General features: G+C 41.1%; 1 protein-coding gene across 26 annotated transcripts in view; it reads right to left on the bottom strand.

The window, feature by feature from the left end:
- ABLIM1 (actin binding LIM protein 1) overlaps positions 1–24845 on the bottom strand; it is a 786962-nt gene that overhangs the window by 331277 nt on the left and 430840 nt on the right. For all 26 annotated transcript variants that reach the window (XM_069239295.1, XM_069239292.1, XM_069239305.1 and 23 more), the window contains one exon: positions 6852–7035. In XM_069239295.1, coding sequence (XP_069095396.1) covers positions 6852–7035 — 184 coding nt within the window. The remainder of the gene's footprint in view (positions 1–6851; positions 7036–24845) is intronic.

Raw genomic sequence — 24845 nt, 5'->3', positions numbered from 1 at the left:
ATTAATGTGGGTATCCCTTGAGTTCTCAACAATTAAAAATGTTAATTCTACAAGGTTACATTAAGAGCATAAAAGATGTGAACTCTTAACTCGTGCATAAACACGCTCTAAATCACACCCCTCAGAGGTGAGATCAGTCATCTTTTACAGCATTACTAAGAACTTGGGGTGTAAAGATTCCTCCAAAGTGAGGGAAGAAGAGAAGATCTGTCAAGACAGTGTTATGCCGCATAAAAATATAACGTTTGTCCTCCATTGAATATTCTTTTTTGGAGGGATATCCCATGGAGAGCACAGCCCTCCAGCGTCTACACTAGAGTAATGCCTGATTTATTCAGCCCAGATGGTGTGTACTTGGGACCGCTAGTGTGATTTGGTATTTGTTAACCACGTATCCGTCCGTCTGCCTTTTGTGTTCTCCATGGGACGCCTTGATACATTCTGAACACAAGGTTTTATAACTGGACTTCACTGTGGGATTGTTTTGCTTATTCCGGTTGTAGTAAGCCGAATCAGATGGTGCATGTGATTAAGCACTACATATTCTCCTACCTCCAGTCCTGGGGATGGCCCTTACATAGACAAGAGTTGAAATGTCGACTACTACCACAGCTAATTGGGGCTTTTATTGCCGGACCATCAATTGTAATAGTTCATTAATGGTATTTACTCTCATATGTATCCAAACTACTGGTTGCGACGATGTTTTGGATATATTATATATGTATATTTTTTCACTGTGCCGTTCACCAGCACTATTTTCACTGACACACTATGTTCACTGGCACGGTTTTGTTTTGAAAAACGTGGTTGTTGTTATCCACTTAACATTAATATAATTGTGAATATGGGTACTTCCTTTACGATAATTTGATTAATTGTATTTTTTTTATTTACTCTTGTGAGTGGTTCCCATTGAGACATTGTTGTGGATGCATATTCGTGCCCAGGTCTCGGCTGGGTTATTTTGGGCAACCCCTGTTGTCGATACTCTCACATGCTTCTGAGCCTCATTCTTTTACAAGCAACACACTGCGTAGAACCCCAAGATGTAATATCACGAAGGTGAAGCAACATTTATATATATGTTTCGGCCCATTTCGTGGCTATTTCCACCAAGGCATAGGAAGCAAAGTACTTTAAGAAATCACAATGTTCATGTCCAACGCAGGGAGCAATACTTGGACGCTCAGGTACTTGATGCATTAGGTATATTGTCAGTAGTCTTTTATACAATCCTCACTCAGCAGCAGCATGAAGAAAAACATAAATTTCACCTTTGAGACCACACAAACACGATAAACTCTTGAACAAAGAAGAAGCACAAAATAATTAGAATCATACAAAACAGAGGACAATTTAGGGATCCCTTCAAATAACCACCGCCAGTGAAAAAGCAAGGTAGATACTCACCAGCTGCCCAGAAAACTGACTTGGAGCACTTACACTCCAGAACCAGATGCTCCTATATCAGTCGAATGAGTCCTGCACCAAGGATCCCCGCATCACCTAAAATAATTCTTCGCCACCCTGCCATTCACTCTGCAACCTTCCCTACCCTGTCTTTGTGCAAATGGATGCACCACATTTCAACATTAAATAGTCACAAATCTCGGTTTAAAAATATAGATTCTTTACCCATCGAAAAGGGTCACAAATACACCTACAAATAACTATAGATTGATAAGAATATGTGCCATCTGTTACAGTAGAACCATCGCTATTTCAATGAGTAGCCGAATGCGGATGTCTGTCACTTCAATGCAGCCCACCTTCCTTTTCCTAAAATGTATTTAATATCTCAAAAAAATCAAACACATCTGTAACTCAAGATACAAAATCCATGAATGGCAAAACTCTATTGCATTTCAAAGGGAATAACTTAATGATATATCCCTAGTTTGAATTACTTTCGGGTTAGGAAGACTTTCATTATTATGTTCTCTCTTTTAGAGGAAAAGTAATTTAAATGTATTTTACTTAGGGCCTGAGGATATCCCAAAAATGTGTTATGTATTTTGTATGCTAATGAGGACTTTTTCAGTAATTTTTTTTTTTTTACTATTCTTTGGATTTAGTTTTCCTTTATTTTGACTCAATATTTTTGTAAACTGATTATTTTAACTCAATATTATGGCCTAACATCCAAAGTACTGCTTGCTATCCTTTATTGAGAACGTGTTCAAGTGTGTTCTGACTACTGTGGTAGTCAGAAACAAATTGAAGTGACCACAAACTTTGAAAAAGAGTAGTGGTGGTAAATTGGCCACACTCTTTGATCTTTTCTAATTCTGTGTTGGCAATAATATGCAAGTGCCAACTTCTATGTAACACTCAACCAAATACATTTAGAAGTCAATCAGGAGTGTACATAAAATCCACAGAAATCAATTGCTGGAAAACAATAAATGCAGCTGGAAACCCCTCAGCAAAACTGATAACTCTAGGAAATAAACTACGGGAAACTTTAAGAACTTTGCATGGAAAACCAAAATATTGATATTTCACACATGGCAAATAGCCAGATGACTCATGGCGAAATTAAGGATTAGTAAATAAAATATCCAGCAAAAAAATATGGGTAGTAATTTTAACAGGGAGATCCTTTAAACCTATAGGCCCAGATTTAAGAGGACCTAGCGCCTTCTTGCGCCACATTAGCGTCATTTTATTTGATGCCAATGTGGCCCAACGAGGCCAAAATCGCCACACCAGATTTACAAAGTGGCACAATGCATGCATTGTGCCACTTTGTAACCCCTTGTGCCACATTATGCCTGCGCCAGGGATAAAGTATGCAAGGGATGGTTACTCCGTTAGGGGTAGCCCCCCTAGTCTGAAAGATTTCTTTGTGGCATTTTTTGTGGCATTTTTAACGCCTGCTCAGAGCAGGTGTTAAAAAGGGAGCACACCATTTGTTACAATGGGCCCCTATGTACTGTTCAGGGTTAGCCCACCACCTGCGCAGTACATCAATAGCGTCAAAGGTTTTAATGCTATTGCCCCTGCCCCATGCCATGGTGGGCTGTATTTCAAATATGGCACACACATGATCACAGGAGGTGGGTGCTAAGGGATGCAAGAAAAGTGGTGCTGCATTGGGTGCAGCACCACTTTTCTTAAATCTGCCCCATAATTTGGAAGCAGAAGGGAATAGATGAACGACTGGGGACTTTGATTATTCTCAAACTGAAAATAATAATACGGCACAATGTTGGTTTATGTAGGAACTTGTATTAACTATGCTGTAGTTATAACTAGAAATGTCAGCAGTTTCAGTGACACATTTGAAAAAAAACATTGAAGCGTATCTATAAATCTAATTTACTTGTTTAAAACTCATCTAAGCATATTTCGCTTGAGGGCACTAGAGAGCTATTTTTTTGCCTGTTCTCCCATAAATAAAGTATCAAGATTTTAGAAAATATCTCATTTTTACTAAGGACTCAGACATTTGACGAGTCATGAAATTGTTTTTTAAAATTGTGAGCAAATTAAGTTTACAAAAGATATTTGTGTCCCACTAGCACTTTTCTCTTTAAAAGCCTGTCCAGTATATAAGAAGAAAGAATTACAGACACCAAGGGATGATGCGCAAGAACTGACTGCATGTACCAAGGACCCAAAAGGGAATTCTTGCAGAAACAATTTGTGCATAGTGGGAGTGTCCGAGGGCATTGAAATCCCTGATGCTTTGAAGCTTTTTCGTGGAATCGCTTGTGCAGCATGTGGTGAAGCCAAGGAGCTTTGCGAACAGTTTGCAGTGGGGACAACCTTTAGAAGACACATTTAGTTCTACATCTGGAAGAATGAATGTGCATGACATCACCACAGTCAGACGCAGTGTCACGGGAAAAGTTTGACTCTACAATACACACGACCTCCACCCCTCTTCCCAATAAAGCCAATAGGCCCCGTTTTTTAAAAGCATTGAAAAAGCCAAGAGATCTGGCTGCTAATTGAAAGTGCAAGGAAGACGTTTAGCTTTGGCAATGCTTGCTCAAAGGGCTAACTCAGTCCCAAAAATTGCTTGCCAAATACACAATTTTTTAATAAACGACATACACCGAAAACCTTAGTCAATTGTATCACACATGTGGGGCAAACAGGACAGTTTCAATTGATAAAAAGCGACTTTTGGAGGAATCTGTTTTTTTTCTCAACTAGGGACAATGGCATAAAACACAATATCAGAAAGCTCAACAGAGGGGAGAGTTAGGGTTAGTAAATATCCCTTCTAAAAATCCACAAATCAGTATGTTAGCAGAAGGGATTTTTGTAGGATGGAGGAGCGACGTATCCTGCGCCACAACGTCTATCTGAAATTACTGATGCCTATGTTGAAGGGTTGGTTAAAGCGCTTTATTCCATGCTGCCCCCCTCCCAGCTGAATGCTTATGCAAATTGCAGAAACATATACACATAATCCTCTCATTAACTCTTATTTGAAGAATAAGGTCAATGCAACTTGGGGGCATGTTACAAACATATTTACAGCTAGTAGATTTTAAGGCAATATAATTAATATTGCTTTTACACTGTTAATAGCCACAAGATTTAGTTTAGTCTTACAGCCTGTTGTAGTAGGCTATACTTGACATTAAAGGCCCACTCCAGCGTTAAAGGCCCTCAGCTCAGGCCTTTAACAAAGGAGCAGGCCTTTAATGGATAGTCCAGCTAGTGTGGGCTATCAGGCTATTAGAACATTCCGCCCCTCGAAGGTGGAATGTTCTAATCAGTAAAACAAAGGCCTCACGGAGCCTGAGAGGGTAGAAATCGGACTCCGTGAGGCCTTTGTTCAGAGCAACAGCTGTGAAAGACAAATATTGGAATGTTGGAGCCCTGGGCTTTTATGAACCATTAGAAGCCCAGAGCTACTCCATTGTCTTCAATGGAGCGCTCAACATCCTAGTGTGTACGCCAACACTATACATGGCATTTTCTAGAATTGTACATCTTTCATACTACCATAAAAGGGTAAAGACCCCAGAACCATCTTCAATGGAGTAAAGCATGAGGTTGCCAAAGAACCAGAAGGTAAAGTAACCAGAAGAGTGGAAAAGATCGACAACTGAGAACTGAATAAAGTTAGACAAATTAACTCTTCTCCTTAACAACTCAACATGCTGAGGACACATACACAGAGCAGGAATCACACCCACACTCTAGAATAACGTTATGCGAAGGAACATGTGCAGTGCAACCTCACTGCATGCCACACGATCCCCCTTCTACAATAATGATGACGTGGTTTGTGCTAAAACACTGCCACTCCAAAATGTAATTGAAAGGAGCGTTGTTCCACTCCCTGGCCCCTTCTCAGAAACATAAAAAAAGATTTATTTGCAGACAAGAACTACAAGCGCATTGTAATGACTCTTTTCAGAAGCTTTTTTGATGATTATTTGGAGAAGGTGCTGAAGTGTTGAAGGGATGTTTACTCGTGGGCTCTATAATGTGCAAGGTGAGCGGGTGTTATTCGCCCCCTGTGGCTCCCTGTCACTGGTAGACTGACTAGTCCTTGATGTGCCTTAAAAATCAACTGATATGTCCCTTATCTCCTTAGCTCAACTTAAGAAAAGCATACAGAGCCCAGAGAAAACAGAAAAACGTCAGATAGAGGTGAGGCGATGAAGGGGGATCCCATCGGTCACCCCATGGCTGCTAATAAACACACTGTAAATACATATAAAAGACTGGCGTAGCATACGTGGCTTTCCTCAGGGGAGCTGGCCTGCTGGCAGCGGGCTCTGTCTGCTACTGACTCTGCATAAGCTGCAACCTTTGAGCCCAGAAATCTAAAAAGAGTGGACTGGAACCAAAAAATAAAAAGTTTATATACATGGCCGCCCCTACTAGCATTGGTTACTATTTCTATTAGCTTCAGAGGCAGTCCCGGAGGCCAAGCTGTTTCCAGGGAACGTGAAAGGGTTACAGCCGTGCAACAAAAACTGTGTGAGTGACGCCAGGTCTCCACCCCATCCACTTGAAGGCAGCTGTGGGGTACTTGCACCTACAGGAGTGAGAATGATAGCAAGGTTGTGTCACACTCACTGCCTTTCTGAGGTGAGGCATTACGATGTGCCTGGGGGCGTTCACCAGAGCCGACAGAAGGAGCACTGCATAGAACTGTGTTCTCTGGGCCTGCTGGACTGGTGCAGGTGGGCGTGGGGCTGGATCGTCATTGCCTGGAGTGGCACCGAGAAGTGTTTGAATGCAGTCAACGATCGATGACCACTGTAGCAAGAGGGGGAAGCTGCTGTTCTCGTAAAAGAGGATGGCATAGAATCCACATTTGTATTATATTTGCTTTTATATATATCATGACCAGCACTGCTGGAGGAGGGTTGCAAGAGGTGGATCCGCTCTTCGATGATGCCATTGCGCTCATCATGTCTCTGTGGTACACATCTTGGATGAAGGGTTACCCTTTACATTCAATATGCTTTGCCATAGCACTGGCTATCAATGTTCAGTGGCTTCCTGAGGGGGAGTGTGCCGCGGTGATGCTCTGGGAGGAGTATAAATGTGGTAGTCTCCGTCTCTGTTGCCACCCATAAACAAATTAAAAAAGCAGCGAAAATAAGAAGTATTTTATTTTCCATCACCAATTGGAATAATATAACCTTTGAAGGAATGCCACTGAGGGAAAGCCCATTCAAGCAATAGCAAACCATGGAAAACACATCAGAGCAAATGGCCTGAGAAGGGCTGATCCAAAGTTCAGTTGGTTTGTATACTAATTGTATTTATTTCATAGTGTACCATGAAGACTTTAAGACATTAATAGCGGTCTGCAGCCATACACCTAAAAACATGTCAGAATCACTTATGTGTACTGAAGAACTTACTTGCAAACAGTGCAGGCAAAGCAGTTTGGATGGTAGGTTTTCCCTAATGCAGTGACAACTTCCCCTTCCACGAACTCCCCACAGCCGTTGCAGCGGGTTCCGTACATGCGCTGGTAGTCCAGCGTGCACAGGTAGTCCCCGTTCTTGATGAAGAATCCGCCTTGTGCCAGGTCACAGCCACACACTAGAAAGGAAGGACAGAAAACATGGAATCACCATAGTGCAGCATCAAACTCAGCATGCAAACCACCATACATCCATACAGCTTTTCCTCAGATTCTTGAATCCAGATAAGGGACATAGCAGATGTTTTATCATACAACCTAACAAAAACAGGGATAATTAAATGGTGAAGCATCTCTCCTCTTCTAATACCTGCACTGCTTGTCTGATATTTTGATATCAGAGGGATCAGCAGCACGTTGGCACTATTATTGCTGCCTGATCAGAATAGGTGGGACAAAAATATGTGTTTTCATTTACTAGCATTAAGTGAAGTATCAATTAAATGTAATATCCCTGTTTTAGAATGAAAATAAGTATAACTACTATAACAGCTGTGTTAGTCCCAACTTTCAATGTAAGTGTAAACATTTTCCCACTTGAAAACCTTAATAAGAGGTTTTCTTTTGCAGAGGTCTGACTAGGATTGACAGGGAAACAAGAATTCCACTTTCCTACAAGCAAAATAGATACCTTTTCACAGGCGTCTGTATTTGTTTGGGTTTGCGAACGGTGGGCTGAATTTGTGGACACCAACCGCCAATTTTTTTTTTTTTTTTAAACTTTATGGGCCTTAGTTCTTCGGGTCAGGTTGTGTCCACCATGCTGCTTAAAATATGGCCTTTAGATTGATTTTTTAGGATGCAGGACTATCTCTCATGCCAAGTGATGGCATCTGCAAGAGAAACAGTTCTATTGGTGCTAGCCAATGAGAGAGCGAGGGTCTATGACTCAAAGTCTGAGTTTGCAAACCTGAAAAGGACGGCAGGGGAAAAAGCTCCCTCGCCCAAAAGGGGTCATTGTTTTTTAAATATGCGTTGGCAGTCGGTTTGGAAAGTAGCGGTTCAAATATCTTTATAATTTAGCCTTTTAAGCCTGAAAACACTTTTCTTTACCACTGATTTCTAAAAAAGCCAGGTTTGCTGTAATTCATATTTATAGCGGCAAGCTGAGAATCCTATGGACATTAAAATGGGAAATACTGCTTTTTTGATCCTGTTCTTTGATTTCCTCAGTGGATTGATCTGTAGGAAGCTTGCCTTGCTGAACATAAGCTGATTTTACTTTGGAACATTTTGGGCACAATCTCCAAACGATGTTAACACTATAAGCAAAACAAAAAACAGCTTTTCAGTGGAAACTCTGACCTCCCATAAATACAGAATCGCTATTAGCGACTTTGTTTCATATATATATTCACTGAAAAAAACAAAGGTTAAATTGACATGGTTTGATGTGGAATTAGGGCTTTACATTTCATTAAAAAACAGAAATTCTAAAAAAAAACAAAGTTTAAAGTCAGATTGTTGATCTGCGTTTAAGTTAAAAAAAAAATGGAAATTCACTGAAAAACACAAAGGACAATGTCACATTACAGTTTGGTGTCTGAATAAGCTATAAACTAACATTTGAAAAACAAAAACACAGTGACATTCACCAGTCAGTATATTACTGAGCATTTGAGTTGCTTAACTATAAGTTAAGTGCCACAACTAAGCGCTGATTATGAAATCACATATCACATCACTCATGACATATTAAATTACATCACTGATGGCTGACAACCTTCATCCTTGTGAAGCAGGTAGATGGTTTAAGGCTTGACCCTGCACCCAACACCCTGCAGATGGCCTACGCCCATGGACGCCCATACACACACAGACTCCCAAACCATATTTTGTTTTTTATAGACAACCAATCAGATTACTCAGTCCCACAGGACCGAAATGGCTAACAGGAAAAAAAAGCTCCCTACGCCCATCAGAGGACTGTATTTTCTTTCCATTTTTGGTACAGTGGGACTCCAACAGTATTGACCATCCAACTATACCTAACATTTTAACTCCATGAAAACCAGCGCAAGCACCTCTTTAAATGCAAATTTCTGGAAAACAGCAAAATGGATTTACACTAAACCACAAAAAAAATCACATTTTCTGGGTAAAGTTCTAACTTTTAGCAAAGTTTGATGAAATTGTGTTTAGCTACTTTTTATCCAGCAGGGAGGAAGTTTGATGAAATCTGTTTAGCCATTTTATCTATCAGAGAACAATGGTTCCTATGGGAATTAACTTGGGAAATCAATGTTTGGGGACCGTCTCATTTTCTTGGCCCTTGCTTCACAGATCGGCTTGAAACGTTCCATGAAAGAGCTGAGGATTTTTTCTTGTAAAGTTTCATGCAGATTCATCAACTGGTGTCAAAGGTATTACCAAAATAAAAAACACTCTTCCTATGACAAATGTGACCTATAACTACACTGCAATAGCCCCCATCTATCTGTCTATCTGGGCTGAAGGAAACAGCTTCTGTAAATTCACTACACCAGTGAGAGAGCGTTGCTTTATATGACATATTATAGACGTGAAATGCTTATGATTAACAATACTGCATCAAATAAAATATTCATTGAAATATATTAATTAACATAAAGGATTTTATGTGTGTGTAAACTAATGTCAACTATAAGAAATAATCATTCATAAATTGCTAAAACTGTGCACATTTAAAAACGCATAAAACTGCATTCATTAGAACTCGTGTATCTTAAGTTAGCAAGAGTGAAGCAAAGCTGTGTAGCTCTCATATTAAACTGTAATTTTCCGTCTCTTCAGTATGCTGCCTTGCAAAAGGCCATGACCCAGCGATTGTTCTTTTCCTTTCAATAGTTTGCAACAGAGCCACTTTTTCTCATCCGCATGCTAGCAGCTTTTAGGATAGAGTTATGCGCTTCGAAACATTATTGGACACTTCCAAGGACGATGGAGCAAGAAGAAGAGAACTTTTGACCTGATACGTGCAAAGACAATGAAGTAACTCCGGATGAGCCACCTACGAAAATACGTCAATTATGATGACCAATTAGAACATGATAAATTATCAAAACTGACAAAATGCATTACTTAATGTATAATTTGATAGGTTAACAATGGTAGGGTGTATTGACTGACCAATAGAATTTTTGGGGAATGAATCACGAAAAAGGGATAAAAACCCATGACACAGGAAACAAACAGCATTAGGTAGGGAATGATATCGATTGCATCTCGAAACTCTGTCACTCTATTTGGTGACCTGAGACTTAGAGAAAACCATCCTTGCCCATTAGACTGCCCCTTACACTTTTCTCCTTATGAGGAGAGTGTCTTTGCTTTTAAACTTAGATAGACTGACGGCGATCTAACTGATGTCCTGAAGACGAAGACTAATCCTGAATGCTGACCTTATCAGAGGAGGGTAATTATAATGTTGCTAATGAAAATTCATTTATTTGCCTTTTCTTTCTAGGTACCAACTGCTGTATGTTTTTGATTAGAGACCTTAGTTAGATGTTTTCCAAATTGGTGTTCAAAATTGTTTTGCATGATGCCCAAACATGCTAATGCTAATTAGAGGTTAGACGAGGTATTCATTTTGACTGACAAACTGACGTGACTGACATGATGCTATGCTGAACTTGTATCTTAGAACATTCGATGTATTGTGATCTGGTTATACTCATCTGATTATCTATGCTTCTGATTTCTGCACTATTGAAAGCTTATTGTGGTTGTCATCTTGTAATTGTGCTTATATGCTTCTTGACTTTGAGATTGATGCCTTTGCTACTAGATTGTAATCAATAGGGAATAAAACTCATAAAACTTCATTAAGGTGTGGTTATTCATGACTGAAAGGTCATGGTTACGCTGAATGTCCATTAATGCCTAAAGTGGGATATATTTTGGTATTAAATATTGGCAATGTTATTGACATATTGATTGGTGTTTTGATCAGTTATCTCGTCCTACGGTGTCTCACCACTGGGCCCAAAGATTCATTGGCCTAAAACGAGTCCTGATGTGTATAAATTAACATAGACGGACGCATTAACAGTTCTGGTAGCAGAGTACGGTTTGGCCCTTGGGGGCCCTAGGACGGAGTTTCATTGTTTAATTTGTTTTCTCGTGATAATGCAATTTGGAAAGATGATGAGTTGCTAGATTCGCCATGGCTTTTCCTGGGATCTCGGAGCCTGCCTAAATGAGTTGGGAATGTTCTCGGCGCCATAGTATGTGTGGTTAGGGTCTTTTGCGCTTATTAAATCTTATGCACTTTGCAGGTGATTGTGAATATTTGAGTGTGATTAGGCCAAATTAAGTGTTGTTTAGAAGGAGTGGGCGTACTCCACAGTATGAGAGTAGGGAAGTCGGCGTACTTCATGTGAATGCAGCGCTTGTTGCTCAAAATTATCCACGTGGTTGGTTGTTGTATACGGACCTATTGAGGTCTAAGACTCCGGAGTATGATGTTAAAATGGTTTATGTTGTAATCTGTGCGGTTTAGTAGGTCAATCGGGCGTGGTTGACAAGTCGAGTTTCGAGTTATGATGCATGTGTGTAACCTTCAATGGAGATTTGACAAGTTCTAAAGTGCACTAGAAGGAGTCATTGACAAGTCGAGAGTAGGATTTGCAGGTCGAATTCTGCTTGCGTATGAGGGAACTGAGAAGGAGAGAGTAGCGGCCGAGGCTTCAAGTGAAATCTCTGTAAAGTTCTGAAGCGAATGTGTTACCCTTCCTGTAGTAAAACTGGCAGATTTGTGTTGTCATTTAAGTGCTAGCAATAATTCGCATTAGTTTGTATGAGTTGTAAGGAGTTAGCGAGGTGTGGACAAGCCGCAAGACTTTGTCAGCTGCAGTGTGTGTGAGTGTGACGTCAGTGGTGCCACGCTGAGATAGGTCAGATGTCGAGAGGGGTCGCGCACGGATTGGCTGCCGTCCGTGAGAGGCAATAGGTTGAGCAAAGGGTAGGTGAAGAGTGTCCTGGGAACTAAGCCGTTTTCTGATTAAATATAAAGTAAAATGAATTTTGTTAAGGCATTTAAAAGCGCTTTGAAAGGAGATGTGTATATTGTTGCAACTGATGGGGAACCTACACCACCTGAGGGTACACCAGCTTACACGGTTATGGAGGAAAAGGGTGTTGCACCATGTTTATGGATAAAACAATGGCGCAAATTAACCGAGAAAGAGGGGTGTCTAGCGTTTCCGGAACATGGAACGTTCAATCAAAAGGTGTTAGAAAATCTGAGGTGGATGTTAAGTACGCAGAAACCACCTCCTCGACCAGCACAATATGAGGCTTTGGCAATTTGGGACCTGATGGCTCTTAAACATAGACAAGAAAGATTTCACAGAAGATTGACAAGGGCAGAAAAATCCTATGCAGAGGCTAGGTGGGATAATGAGAACAAAATGTGGAGACGAGGAATAGTGGATGGGTTGAAGCTGTTTCCGGGAATAACCCAGGGAGAAGAGACACAGGGAAAGAAAGCTTCTTGCAAAACTGACAAAGAATCAGGCAAACACAAAGAGAATAAAAGATCCTGGGAAGAAGAGGATGATTCAGATGATGAGGCGTTTATGGATAGATTGCTACATGATCGTCCGCCACCATACGCGGTGAACGACAGTGCTCCAAATACTAGCTTGGATCCTGGGAACCAGATGAAGGAGAAGGGTGTTACTGATACAGTGCAGACTAGCGATACAGCTTTGATACAGAATGTTGTCAGTGTACCCACTGCACCAGACTCGCCGATACAGTTACAGCCTCCACCACAGATAAAAATAATTTACCCCGATGTTCCAGTACTCGAGACTACTACGAACTTGGTGGTGCCGCCAGACCCGATATATACAAAGCCAAGGTTAATACAGATTGAGTCAACTCCACAGTTAGTGTCACAACCGCCACAACTGATACCTGGGTACAACCCAGTAGCGGGTCCTTTGAAAGAACCTGCACCAGGATTATTAGAGCAGACTTATGGTGTTGAAGCCCCAAGAAGCTTGGAAGCAGGCCAGACACCTGCCGCTATATCACTACCCATTACGGTTGGTCCCCCGGTGCCGTTATATGCACAGGAGAAAACAAGGACGTGTGAACAGGGAGTTATGACTCATGAAATGATAAGAGGAGGGCCTATTAGAACTCCACAAATAATGGCCCAGGGAGAACAGGTTTGCGAACAATCAAGACCCTTAATGGACCTCAGTCCAATAGGGGCACCTCTTGAGGCAATGCGACAAGCAGGGTTGGGAGTCCTGACTCCCCAAACTATGAGTACAAATACCTCATACACTCCAATGATACATGCAGGGAACATTTCACTCCAGGGTTTTACAGTACAACAGTTAAATGAGTGGTTAGAGAAAACTTGCACATCACAAAAGACTACAGCGACTACAATCGAACCTGAAAAAGAAAAACAAAATTAATACCTGAATCTAGTACGACTAGGAGCAGAAGCTGCTGAATTGGTGGATGGAACAATGGGAGTAAATAGGTTGTAGTCTTACACTGAGGCAGAATTAAGGTACTTATGCCCTAAAATTACCAAAGAGGTAGGCAAAGTACACCTGAAATTAACGAATTTGGCAGACAAATACAATATCGACATTGGAAACACAAAACATTTGAAACGAAGTTATAGGTTAGATTTTGACACGAAAGATTTCGAACACATGAGATCCGCAGGCATGAAGACACATTTGAAAGAGTTGCTGCAAAGCGCACAAATTTGGGGAGCACTAGAGAAATGGGAAGGCTGATGGATGAAGAAAAGAGATAAGGGAAAAAGAGATAGTCCGGGATCTAATGAAACAACAGTCACACCTAATTTAGATACGGTAAAAATCCTACCTATGAGAGAAACAGCTGGTGGTGTTTTGGTGCATGTGCCTTGGTCCAGGGGAGACATTTTGGGGGTCATTCTGACCCTGGCGGCAAAAACCGCCAGGTAAAAACCATTCTGACCCTGGCGGTAAAAACCGCCAGGGCCAACGACCGCGGGAGCACCGCCAACAGGCTGGCGGTGCTCCCATGGGCATTCTGACTGCGGCGGTACAGCCGCGGTCAGAAACGGAAAACCGGCGGTGCACCGCCGGTTTCCCGCTGCCCTGGGGAATCCTCCATGGCGGCGCAGCTTGCTGCGCCGCCATGGGGATTCCGAGCCCCATACCGCCATCCTGTTCCTGGCGGTTTTGGCCGCCAGGAAGAGGATGGCGGTATGGGGTGTCGTGGGGCCCCTGGGGGCCCCTGCAGTGCCCATGCCAATGGCATGGGCACTGCAGGGGCCCCCGTAACAGGGCCCCACAAAGATTTTCAGTGTCTGCCATGCAGACACTGAAAATCGCGACGGGTGCAACTGCACCCGTCGCACCCCTTCCACTCCGCCGGCTCCATTCGGAGCCGGCATCCTCATGGAAGGGTGTTTCCCGCTGGGCTGGCGGGCGGCCTTCTGGCGGTCGCCCGCCAGCCCAGCGGGAAACTCAGAATCACTGCGGCGGTCTTTTGACCGCGCAGCGGTATTCTGCCGGCGGGAGGCCGCCCGCCAAGGTCAGAATGAGGGCCTTTGTCTTTTACGAATGACTATCCTAGGTTAAGGGAAAAACCGATCGAGTGGTATCAACAGACAGATAGATTCGTGAAGCTTGCAAAATGTCTCTGGGAAGATTTAAATACATTGTTTGAGATTATTGTTCCGCCAGACTTGTGGCTTGAGTGCAAGAGAGGGGTAGATTGGCCCACAAAGGAACCAGCAAGGGATAAAGTGACTGGAGCACCTTCTGAAGAGGTGATGAAATATTATCATAAAGTAATTGAGTTTTTTAAACAAAAGGTGTCGCCGAAGGTGACTGATTGGCAGAAAATCGACCGAACCTCTCAAGAGGTTAAAGAATCAATACATGCATATTATGAAAGGTTGTTGAAGGCATTCAAACATTACAGTGGTACTGAAACAATTGAACCGAAGGACATGAATCATCTTGTGTTCAGATTCGTCGAAGGGCTGAGACCGGAGGTCAGCCAAATGATTAAAAATCATTTGATTTGTTGGCAAGCTAAACCGATTGATGAAGTATTACAGTATGCGAAATACTGTAGTGACGAAATTGAGTTGAAGCAGAAAAAGTTGAAGGAGAAAGTGATGGTGATGCAGATAAGGGCTGCACAGGCTGGAATACAGGGAAATGGTGTTCAGCAAATGATACAGCAACAACCGCAATTGAATGGTGTGTTTCAGGCACAGCCGAGAGGTAGAGGTCGAGGGTTTGTGAACCGTGGTTCGGACATGAATAATGTTGTTATTCAAAATGATGGTCAAGGAGTGAAAAAGATGTCACCATGTCATGCGTGCGGGGGCGGGGGACATTGGAAACGGGATTGTCCGAATATAATGCAGGATGGTACGGTTCAGCAGAGTATTAATGCCGGTACACTACAAAATTCACGAGGTCCAAGAATGAGACACCAGAATCAGAACTATCAAAATAATTTGGTGCAAATGTCAGGGGTGCAACCCATGCAGCAAATGCAAATGCTGCGTTTCCAAACAGTGCCAGTACAACCAATACAACAGCAGATCCCTATGGTGCCTAGACAGCAAATGCAGTTACCCCTAGCTCCGATGGGACAGCAACAGGTGACGCTTCCTCAACAGGTCACAGGTCAGGTAACAAATCAAAACAACACTGTACAACAATTCCCATTACGAGGTGAAAATGATATGAATGAGGATTGGTCAGATGACAGCTCAGACAGCGAAGAGTGCAGACTCGCAGCATCCCTAGAGGTAGACCAGAGAGGCCCATATGTGGAGGGAAAAGTAATGGGCTATAAGGTCTCATTTTTAGTTGATACGGGAGCTACACGCTCTACGGTTCGCAGTACAGAGGTACCAAGATTACCTCTCTCGGGGCGCACCATACGAGTGGTTGGTGTGGCTAACCAGTACCTGACTAATCCAATCACTGACCCAGTGCAGGTTGAAATCGGAAATTTCCAGGGCCTGCATAGATTTGTTGTATGTGATTCAAGCCCAGTATCCTTATTAGGAAGAGACTTATTGTGCAAAACCAAATGTTCAATTACCTGTTCCAATGGTGGAATAGAGGTTCAGACAAACAGTGATGATGAGGCAGATGAGGGTCAACTCATAGAAGAAGGAGGAGAGATGAATGAAGATTACCCTCTAATTACTCTATTCCCAGTGTTTACCCTGATCGATCTACCTGCTGATCTGCAAGGATCGGTAACAGAGAAGGTATGGGATTTGACTGGAAAGGAAGTTGGATTAATCAAGGGAGTAGGTCCAGTCAAAGTGCAGATAAAGCAGGATGCAGTGTTCCCACAAGTACCACAATAGCACATGACTCAGGATGTCCTTATTGAAGTGACACAGATAATTGCGGATTTTCTCAGACAGGGAGTTCTGAAAGAGGTCCTGAGCAGTCCATGTAACTCTCCTATTATGGGTTTGAGAAAACCCTGTGGGAAAGTTCGAATTGTGCAGGATTTGAGAAAAATAAACGAAATTGTGATAAAATGCTGCCCTGTGGTTCCCAACCCAGCGGTAATAATGTTCCAGGTTCCTTGTGATGCTGAATGGTTTACCGTAGTAGACCTATCACAAGCGTTTTTCTCGATACCACTTCACGAAGACAGCCAGTTTTTGTTCAGTTTCAAATTCCTGGATAAGGTATACAGTTGGTGCAGAATTCCTCAGGGGTTTTCTGAGTCACCATCCATCTTCAATCAGATATTGAAGAAGGATCTGGAACCTCTCGTGCTGCCTTACAATTCAACTCTTATACAGTACATTGATGATTTGTTGATTGCATCCAAAACCAGAGACAGCTGCAAATATGATACCATTGCATTATTGAATCATTTAGGGAAAAACTGACATAAGGTGTCACCTAAAAAGCTGCAGTACTGTCAAAAAGAAGTGAAGTATTTGGGGCATCTGATTGAAAAAGGGTCCCGAAGAATATCAAAAGAGAGAATAACAGCCGTTTTACAAATGAATCCTCCGACAACAAAGAGAGATGTCAGGATGTTCTTGGGAATGGTGGGCTACTGTCGCCAGTGGATACCCAACTTCTCGATTATTTCAAAACCATTAATAAAACTGACAGGAAAAGAAGTTAAGGATGAACCATACACAATCACATTAACAAAAGAAGAGCTTGAGTCATTTTTAGAGCTGAAGGAATGCATGTGCAGGGCTCCAGCATTAGGAATGCCTGATTATGAGAAACCATTTCTGTTGTTCTGTCATGAACGTGATGCTTGTTCTTTGTCTGTTTTAACACAGGTCCATGGAGATGCAAATCGCCCTGTAGCATATTTTTCAGCTACTTTGGACCCTGTCGCAGCAGCCTTACCGGGTTGTTTGCGAGCAGTCGGTCAAAGCCTTTCACAATGTGAGGGCATAGTCATGGGATACCCTTTGACAGTTTTGGTTCCACATTCTGTTGAAATTCTGCTGACACGAACTAAGACACAACATATGACAAATGCACGACTTACCAAATATGAGACAATTATTCTGGGGTCACCCAATGTTACGTTGAAAAGGTGCACTGTGCTGAACCCGGCAACTCTACTTCCCAATGAGAATACAGAAATAAAAGATGGGGAAGAGTTTGAGCATGATTGTCTGGAGGTGACTGAGCTTAGTACCAAACCTCACTCAGATATACAGGATACCCAGTTAAAGGAAAACGATTGCATTATGTTCGTTGATGGGTCTTGCTTAAGAGATTCGACAGGAACATTGAGAGCTGGTTATGCAGTATGTACCATATCTGGCATAGTCGAAGCCTCCTGGCTCGAGAAAGTGTTTTCTGCACAGGTGGCAGAATTAATAGCTCTCACAAAAGCCTGCCATGCTGCTGTAAATCTGAAAGTCACAATCTATACAGACAGCAGATACGGATTTGGAATTGTACACGATTTTGGTCAACTCTGGTTACAGAGAGGGTTTATGACATCCTCTGGTTCACCAGTGAAAAATGGAGAACAAATAAGAGATTTGTTGCATGCGATTGAGTTGCCTCTTGAAATTGCCGTGGTGAAGTGCAGTGCTCACACAAGATCACAAGATTTTGTGTCAATGGGGAATGGTTATGCAGACCAAGTAGCCAGATTTTGTGCATTAAACTGTATATCTTTTAAGGAGCAGTGGGAACTGTTGCCACAACCTGAGAATGACACAACCTTAAGCCTAGCATTACAAGTGGTTGATACCTTAGACAAATTAAAGACATTACAAAGCCACGTTGGTAGAGAAGAAAAACGTTCCTGGCAGAAAATGCAGTGTGTACAAAGAGCAGATGATATTTGGGTGTCAGGAGAGGGAAAACTGGTTTTACCAAACAGTCTTCTGTCGCAATTTGCCCGACTGTACCATGGGCAGGCACATTTAGAAAGAGAAGCCATGATCAGATCCTTTAAGATTGATTGGTTCAATCCAAAATTCAGACATGCCGCAGAAATTACTTGTCACAGGTGCGTCATTTGTCAACAGATGAACGCTGGAAAAGGAACCGTGGTAACTTTGAGCCACATTGGGAGAGCTGGTGGTCCATTTAATAAGATACAAATGGATTTAATTGAAATGCCTGTTTGCGGAGGTTTGAGGTACGTGTTGGTGATTGTGTGTGTTTTTAGTCATTGGATTGAGGCATATCCCACACGTAGGAATGACAGTCTTACGGTTGCAAAACTACTACTCAGAGAATTAATACCCAGGTTCGGGTTTCCGGTTTCTATAGAATCAGATAGGGGAAGACACTTCGACAATGAGGTGATTAAACTTCTGTGTGCCGCACTCAACATTGAACAAAAGCTGCATTGTAGCTATCGCCCTGAATCCTCAGGACTAGTCGAGCAGATGAATGGTACTCTGAAATCAAGAATAGCAAAAATGTGTGCAGCAACAAACATGAAGTGGCCAGATGCATTACCTCTAGTGCTGATGTCTATGAGAAACACGCCAGATAAGAAAACAGGATTGTCCCCACATGAAATCCTCATGGTCAGAGCAATGAGGTTACCGGCGGTACCTGCAAATGCACTAGTGTATATTACAGATGATATGGTGTTGGATTACTGCAAAAGTTTGGCTCACGTGATTCGCTCTTTCTCTCACCAGGTGGAAGCTAACACGTTACCACCAATCGGCGAACCAGGACACTCTCTGCAAGCTGGAGATTGGGTGGTTGTCAAGAAACACGTGAGGAAATCGTGTCTTGAGCCGCGTTGCAAAGGGCCATATCAAGTAATACTAACAACAACTACTGCTGTAAAGTGTGCCGGGGTTCCCAACTGGATACATGCCAGCCATACAAAAAGGGTAACGTGTCCTGTTGAAGAGGAACTTGAAAATTCTGGTACAGCAACTTCAAGAGGAGAAGTCTCAGAGTCAGAGATCAGTCAAGAAAGATCTGAGACTGCAGGAGAGCCCGCTGAGAACAGCTGTGTCCCTCAAACTATCAGTGAGTTCGAGAGAGGTGACAGAGTGCCAATCTCAGTGGAGGCAGCAGGAGAACAAAGACAAGGAGAGGTTCTCCCAGAAGCAGACAATTACAATTCAGAGTCTGAATACAGTGTCGAACAAGAAGGAGAAAGAGACGGAGAAGTGGTAAATTTGAATCAGAACGAATCAGAATCTCCTGAACAAATCCCAAGCCTATCAGGAGAAAACACCATATCACCAGAGGAGGGTGCTGTCCAAAGTACTGAAGGGAAACGCTGAAGCAAGACGAACAGAGGTGAAAATTGGCCAGACAAATCACACTTTAGAATAAGAGAAATAGCAAACGAAACAATAATAGAGGAAAGTGATACCTCACGAGCAGACGATCTGAGTGAAGGAGAACAGCAAGGAGAACGAAAATTAAAAAAAAAGAGAATAGCAAACAGAAGATATACAGGTCCTGAATGGGCATATGCTACAACCTCTGAATGGCAACAAGAATTCTTAGCGTTCTGTTTTGATCGAGAAATACCAGGCCAGTACTACGGTACCTGAAGAATATACAACAAAAAAGCTAAGATAAAGATTGAAATTGTGAAAGCTGAAAAATAATAATAAAGAGTCTTAAGAAAAGAAATAAAAAAATACCGGAAAGTGACATTAAAACCTGGATTTGACTTATAGAAACCTGATTACAACAAGCTGCTAACCTGAATTGACGAAAAGGGTCCTGGAGTGAGGGAAAACGCTGTAAAATACGCAGAAATAGTTTGCTACTCAGAGTTGATTGTTGATCTGCTTTTCTGATTCTATACAAACATGTCTTATAGTAACAAAGGAAGTAAAGTGTGTGGTTGGTTAGGACTTATGATAGGTGTCGTATGCGCAATAATGATTGTGGGAGTGATTGTGGGAATGCCATGGAGGGAGAGTGAAACTATTAATGCAACTTTAAAACCTGAGACTACTACTACAACTAATAAACTATCACCATGGGAGAAATTTGAGCAAGACGCAAGACATCTGCATGAAGGAACTAATACAAAAGGGGAACTTTCTACTAATGTTTTCTATCGCTTACTAAATGTGTATGTGGAAACTATGGATGCGAAAGACTGTTATGTATGTACTAAAATTCCTTCATCTGTGCAGGAGGGAGTTACTTATCATAGCCTCCCTCTTACGTATGGGATCAGCTGTAGCTTGCTACTAACAAGATTTTATGAACAAGAACATGTGCAAAATTTTATTCAAATTTAGATGTTGTGTTTTCTTTTGTGCCTGTTATTGAATTCTTAAATAAGCTAGCTAAAGAGCATGATATAAAATTAGTTAGAGGATTCTTTGAGCCAACACTAACATTTGGAACTGCTTATGCACATCGCAACAATTTAACATGCTTACTGTCTCCTGTGGAGAAAAGCTTTTTAGATCATACAGATGATAGATGCAAAGCATTAAAAGAAAGATTAGAAAAAGGTTTAGAAAAACGCACTTATGCAAATGATTACGCTTATACTGCAATTAAAACACAAGGCAAGCTAGCTATAGATGCATTACACGTAGGTAGACTCTGTATATATAGACCAAAATCTGATCAAGATAATTTGTTTGTTGGAACGAGTGAATGTAGACATGTGTTTCTGTTTCAGAGTAAATGGACCTTTATGTTAAATGGACAAGACCCAGCGATTCCTGGAATCTATTACATCTGTGGGTTAAATGCATATTACCGTCTCCCTAGGGGATGGTATGGGACATGTTATTTGGGAATAGTATTCCCAAAGATTTACCAGATTGATGACTTAAAACAACTACCTAAAACGTCTGAATTACAACATGCCAGACAAAAACGAGAATCAGTGGCGGCTGTCATTGGTGACATATTTGGAGCTATAATCCCTTCAGTAGGGGTTATCCTAAATTCTATGAAAATTCAAAAGTTGTCTACTATTGTGGACAACATGCTGACAAATTTTACAGGAGCCATACTCCTGATGGATACTGAACTTGCTGCAGAAAGAGCTATGACTCTTCAAAACCGGCTTGCTTTAGACATTCTTTTAGCAAAGAGTGGAGGTGTGTGCAAAATGCTTAATGAATGTCATTGCTGCTCATATATACCTGATAACAGTAAGAAAATTAGAAACATGCTTACTAACCTGACTAGAGATAGTATAGATTTGAAGGATCTAAAAGAACCTGATGTTTGGGAGAAATTTGGAAAAGGAATTGCCCGAGTGGGAAGCTGGTTTACCAACATTTGGAATGGGGTACTTTCAAAAATTATGATGGGATTATTAATTGTTCTGTTTTGTTTATTGGGATTTTGGGGAATATGCAAAATTAATGACAAAGTGAAAAGAAATTGGACTAAAAGAACCAAAAGAAATGAAGAAAGTGAAAGAGAGAAAATGTTCAATGAAATATGGGAAAGTTCACATAAAGGAAAAGATGTTGAAATGCGTATTATGCGCAAGGTGAAAAATTAAGACTAAAGAATTTGTGATGACGAGCGTCATCAGAGGAGGGACTGAGAGAGCGTAGCTTTATATTACATATTATAGACGTGAAATGCTTATGATTAACAATACTGCATCAAATAAAATATTCATTGAAATATATTAATTAACATAAAGGATTTTATGTGTGTGTAAACTAATGTCAACTATAAGAAATAATCATTCATAAATTGCTAAAACTGTGCACATTTAAAAACGCATAAAACTGCATTCATTAGAACTCGTATATCTTAAGTTAGCAAGAGTCAAGCAAAGCTGTGTAGCTCTCATATTAAACTGTATTTTTCCGTCTCTTCGGTATGCTGACTTGCAAAAGGCCATGACCCAGCGATTGTTATTTTCCTTTCAATAGTTTGCAACAGAGCCACTTTTTCTCATCCGCATGCTAGCAGCTTTTAGGATAGAGTTATGCGCTTCGAAACATTATTGGACACTTCCAAGGACGATGGAGCAAGAAGAAGAGAATTTTTGACCTAATACGTGCAAAGACAATGAAGTAACTCCGGATGAGCCACCTACGAAAATACGTCAATTATGATGACCAATTAGAACATGATAAATTATCAAAAATGACAAAATGCATTACTTAATGTATAATTTGATAGGTTAACAATGGTAGGGTGTATTGACTGACCAATAGAATTTTGGGGGAATGAATCACGAAAAAGGGATAAAAACCCATGGCACAGGAAACAAACAGCATTAGGTAGGGAATGATATCGATTGCATCTCGAAACTCTGTCACTCTATTTGGTGACCTGAGACTTAGAGAAAACCATCCTTGCCCATTAGACTGCCCCTTACACTTTTCTCCTTATGAGGAGAGTGTCTTTGCTTTTAAACTTAGATAGACTGACGGCGATCTAACTGATGTCCTGAAGACGAAGACTAATCCTGAATGCTGACCTAATCAGAGGAGGGTAATTATAATGTTGCTAATGAAAATTCATTTATTTGCCTTTTCTTTCTAGGTACCAACTGCTGTATGTTTTTGATTAGAGACCTTAGTTAGATGTTTTCCAAATTGGTGTTCAAAATTGTTTTGCATGATGCCCAAACATGCTAATGCTAATTAGAGGTTAGACGAGGTATTCATTTTGACTGACAAACTGACGTGACTGACATGATGCTATGCTGAACTTGTATCTTAGAACATTCGATGTATTGTGATCTGGTTATACTCATCTGATTATCTATGCTTCTGATTTCTGCACTATTGAAAGCTTATTGTGGTTGTCATCTTGTAATTGTGCTTATATGCTTCTTGACTTTGAGATTGATGCCTTTGCTACTAGATTGTAATCAATAGGGAATAAAACTCATAAAACTTCATTAAGGTGTGGTTATTCATGACTGAAAGGTCATGGTTACGCCGAATGTCTATTAATGCCTAAAGTGGGATATATTTTGGTATTAAATATTGGCAATGTTATTGACATATTGATTGGTGTTTTGATCAGTTATCTCGTCCTACGGTGTCTCACCACTGGGCCCAAAGATTCATTGGCCTAAAACGAGTCCTGATGTGTATAAATTAACATAGACGGACGCGTTAACACCAGAATACACATGTTATATAGAGAATACCTTACCAGTAACGTATCTTGCAATCTTGGGGTTTACAACCACTGGGGCTTCAGCCTCATTGTTTATAATGCCACCAGAACCACTTGATGGCAATATTGAGCGACATTACACAGTTATCCACTCTCTGTACTACATATATACTTGGAAGTTTAGAAGTAGTTGATGATTTTTAATTGCAGGCATTTTCGTTCTTTGCCATTTAGCATCCTGTGAGTGGCGTATAATGACTTGACATATATTCTTGTATTGGAAGCCAGTAAAAAGCTATCAGGACTAGAGAGATGTGAGTTCATGTCTTCACAGGTAGAGGTGCTTTGCTTCTGAATTCTAAATTATTTGCTGCCATTTCATGGTTTATTGTAAAATGATATGATGTACTTACTTAGCATAATCTAGTATTGAGAAGATGAGTGATGTCGCTTGCACCTTTTATGGAAATCCAGCTCCAGGAAAAATGTGTCAAAGTGTTTTCTTTGTGTAGAAGGTTGATTTAGACAGCTTGCCCACTTGAGTATTCATGGGAAATGCAAAAACTATGATGATTTTAGGACTGTATGTCTGGGTGGAAGGACGCCATTGAGGATGATTTTGATATTTGAAGATTCCTCTGTTACTTGCTACTGGGGGGTCAGGGAGAGTGCAACCTGAATGCTTAGGTTTTTGCAGATTGAAAACCACAGTTGAGGCCTTGTTGAATTTCTGATTAGTTATAGTTTATTTGAGGTGTAAGACTTTAGCTAGTATGATGGGAACGGCTGACAAGTAGAGTTAACGCAGAGAAGGAGTTATAAATATATTTGATTAGTCTACAAAAATACACGTAGATTTATATATAAAAATAGACAAAGTGAGCGACCCTTTTCCAGTGTGAGTGGAATCACTTCTGTGTGAAGTAATGAATGTCCGTTGACTCCAGAAGTTTTGGAGGGGGAGACATAACTGGAGGGGCTTTCCATATATAAACTAAGTCATCTCTTGAGATAATTTTGCTTCCAAGTTGCTGTAAATACATTGCATAGTATCCTGGGGGTAGGTAAATCGCAATAGTAGTGAAGGGTTTATGTTTCTGATTACAGTTGCTACTGTGTTCAGAAGCCATAAAAGGTAGGTGGTCAAACTTCTTACAATTTATAATAGGGACTAAGAATGAATTAATGCTGTCCTTTATTTTTGTTTTGAATTTTTATATCCTCTAGAGATCGTAATACGCTGATGGAATATCCACCAAGTTTGTGATGGAGTATTCCATCCGCCAAGATCTAAATCAGGCCCTAGGTAGTTTTAACTGGTTATAACTTGCGTCCTGCAGGATAAACAAGTATCTCTGCAACAAAAGGATTAACCTAGTGATCTA

This window comes from Pleurodeles waltl, chromosome 6 (genome assembly GCF_031143425.1).
Source record: "Pleurodeles waltl isolate 20211129_DDA chromosome 6, aPleWal1.hap1.20221129, whole genome shotgun sequence".
NCBI lineage: Eukaryota > Metazoa > Chordata > Amphibia > Caudata > Salamandridae > Pleurodeles > Pleurodeles waltl.
The sequence above is the reverse complement of the archived record's forward strand: the minus strand, read 5'-3'. Positions and strand labels throughout refer to the sequence as shown.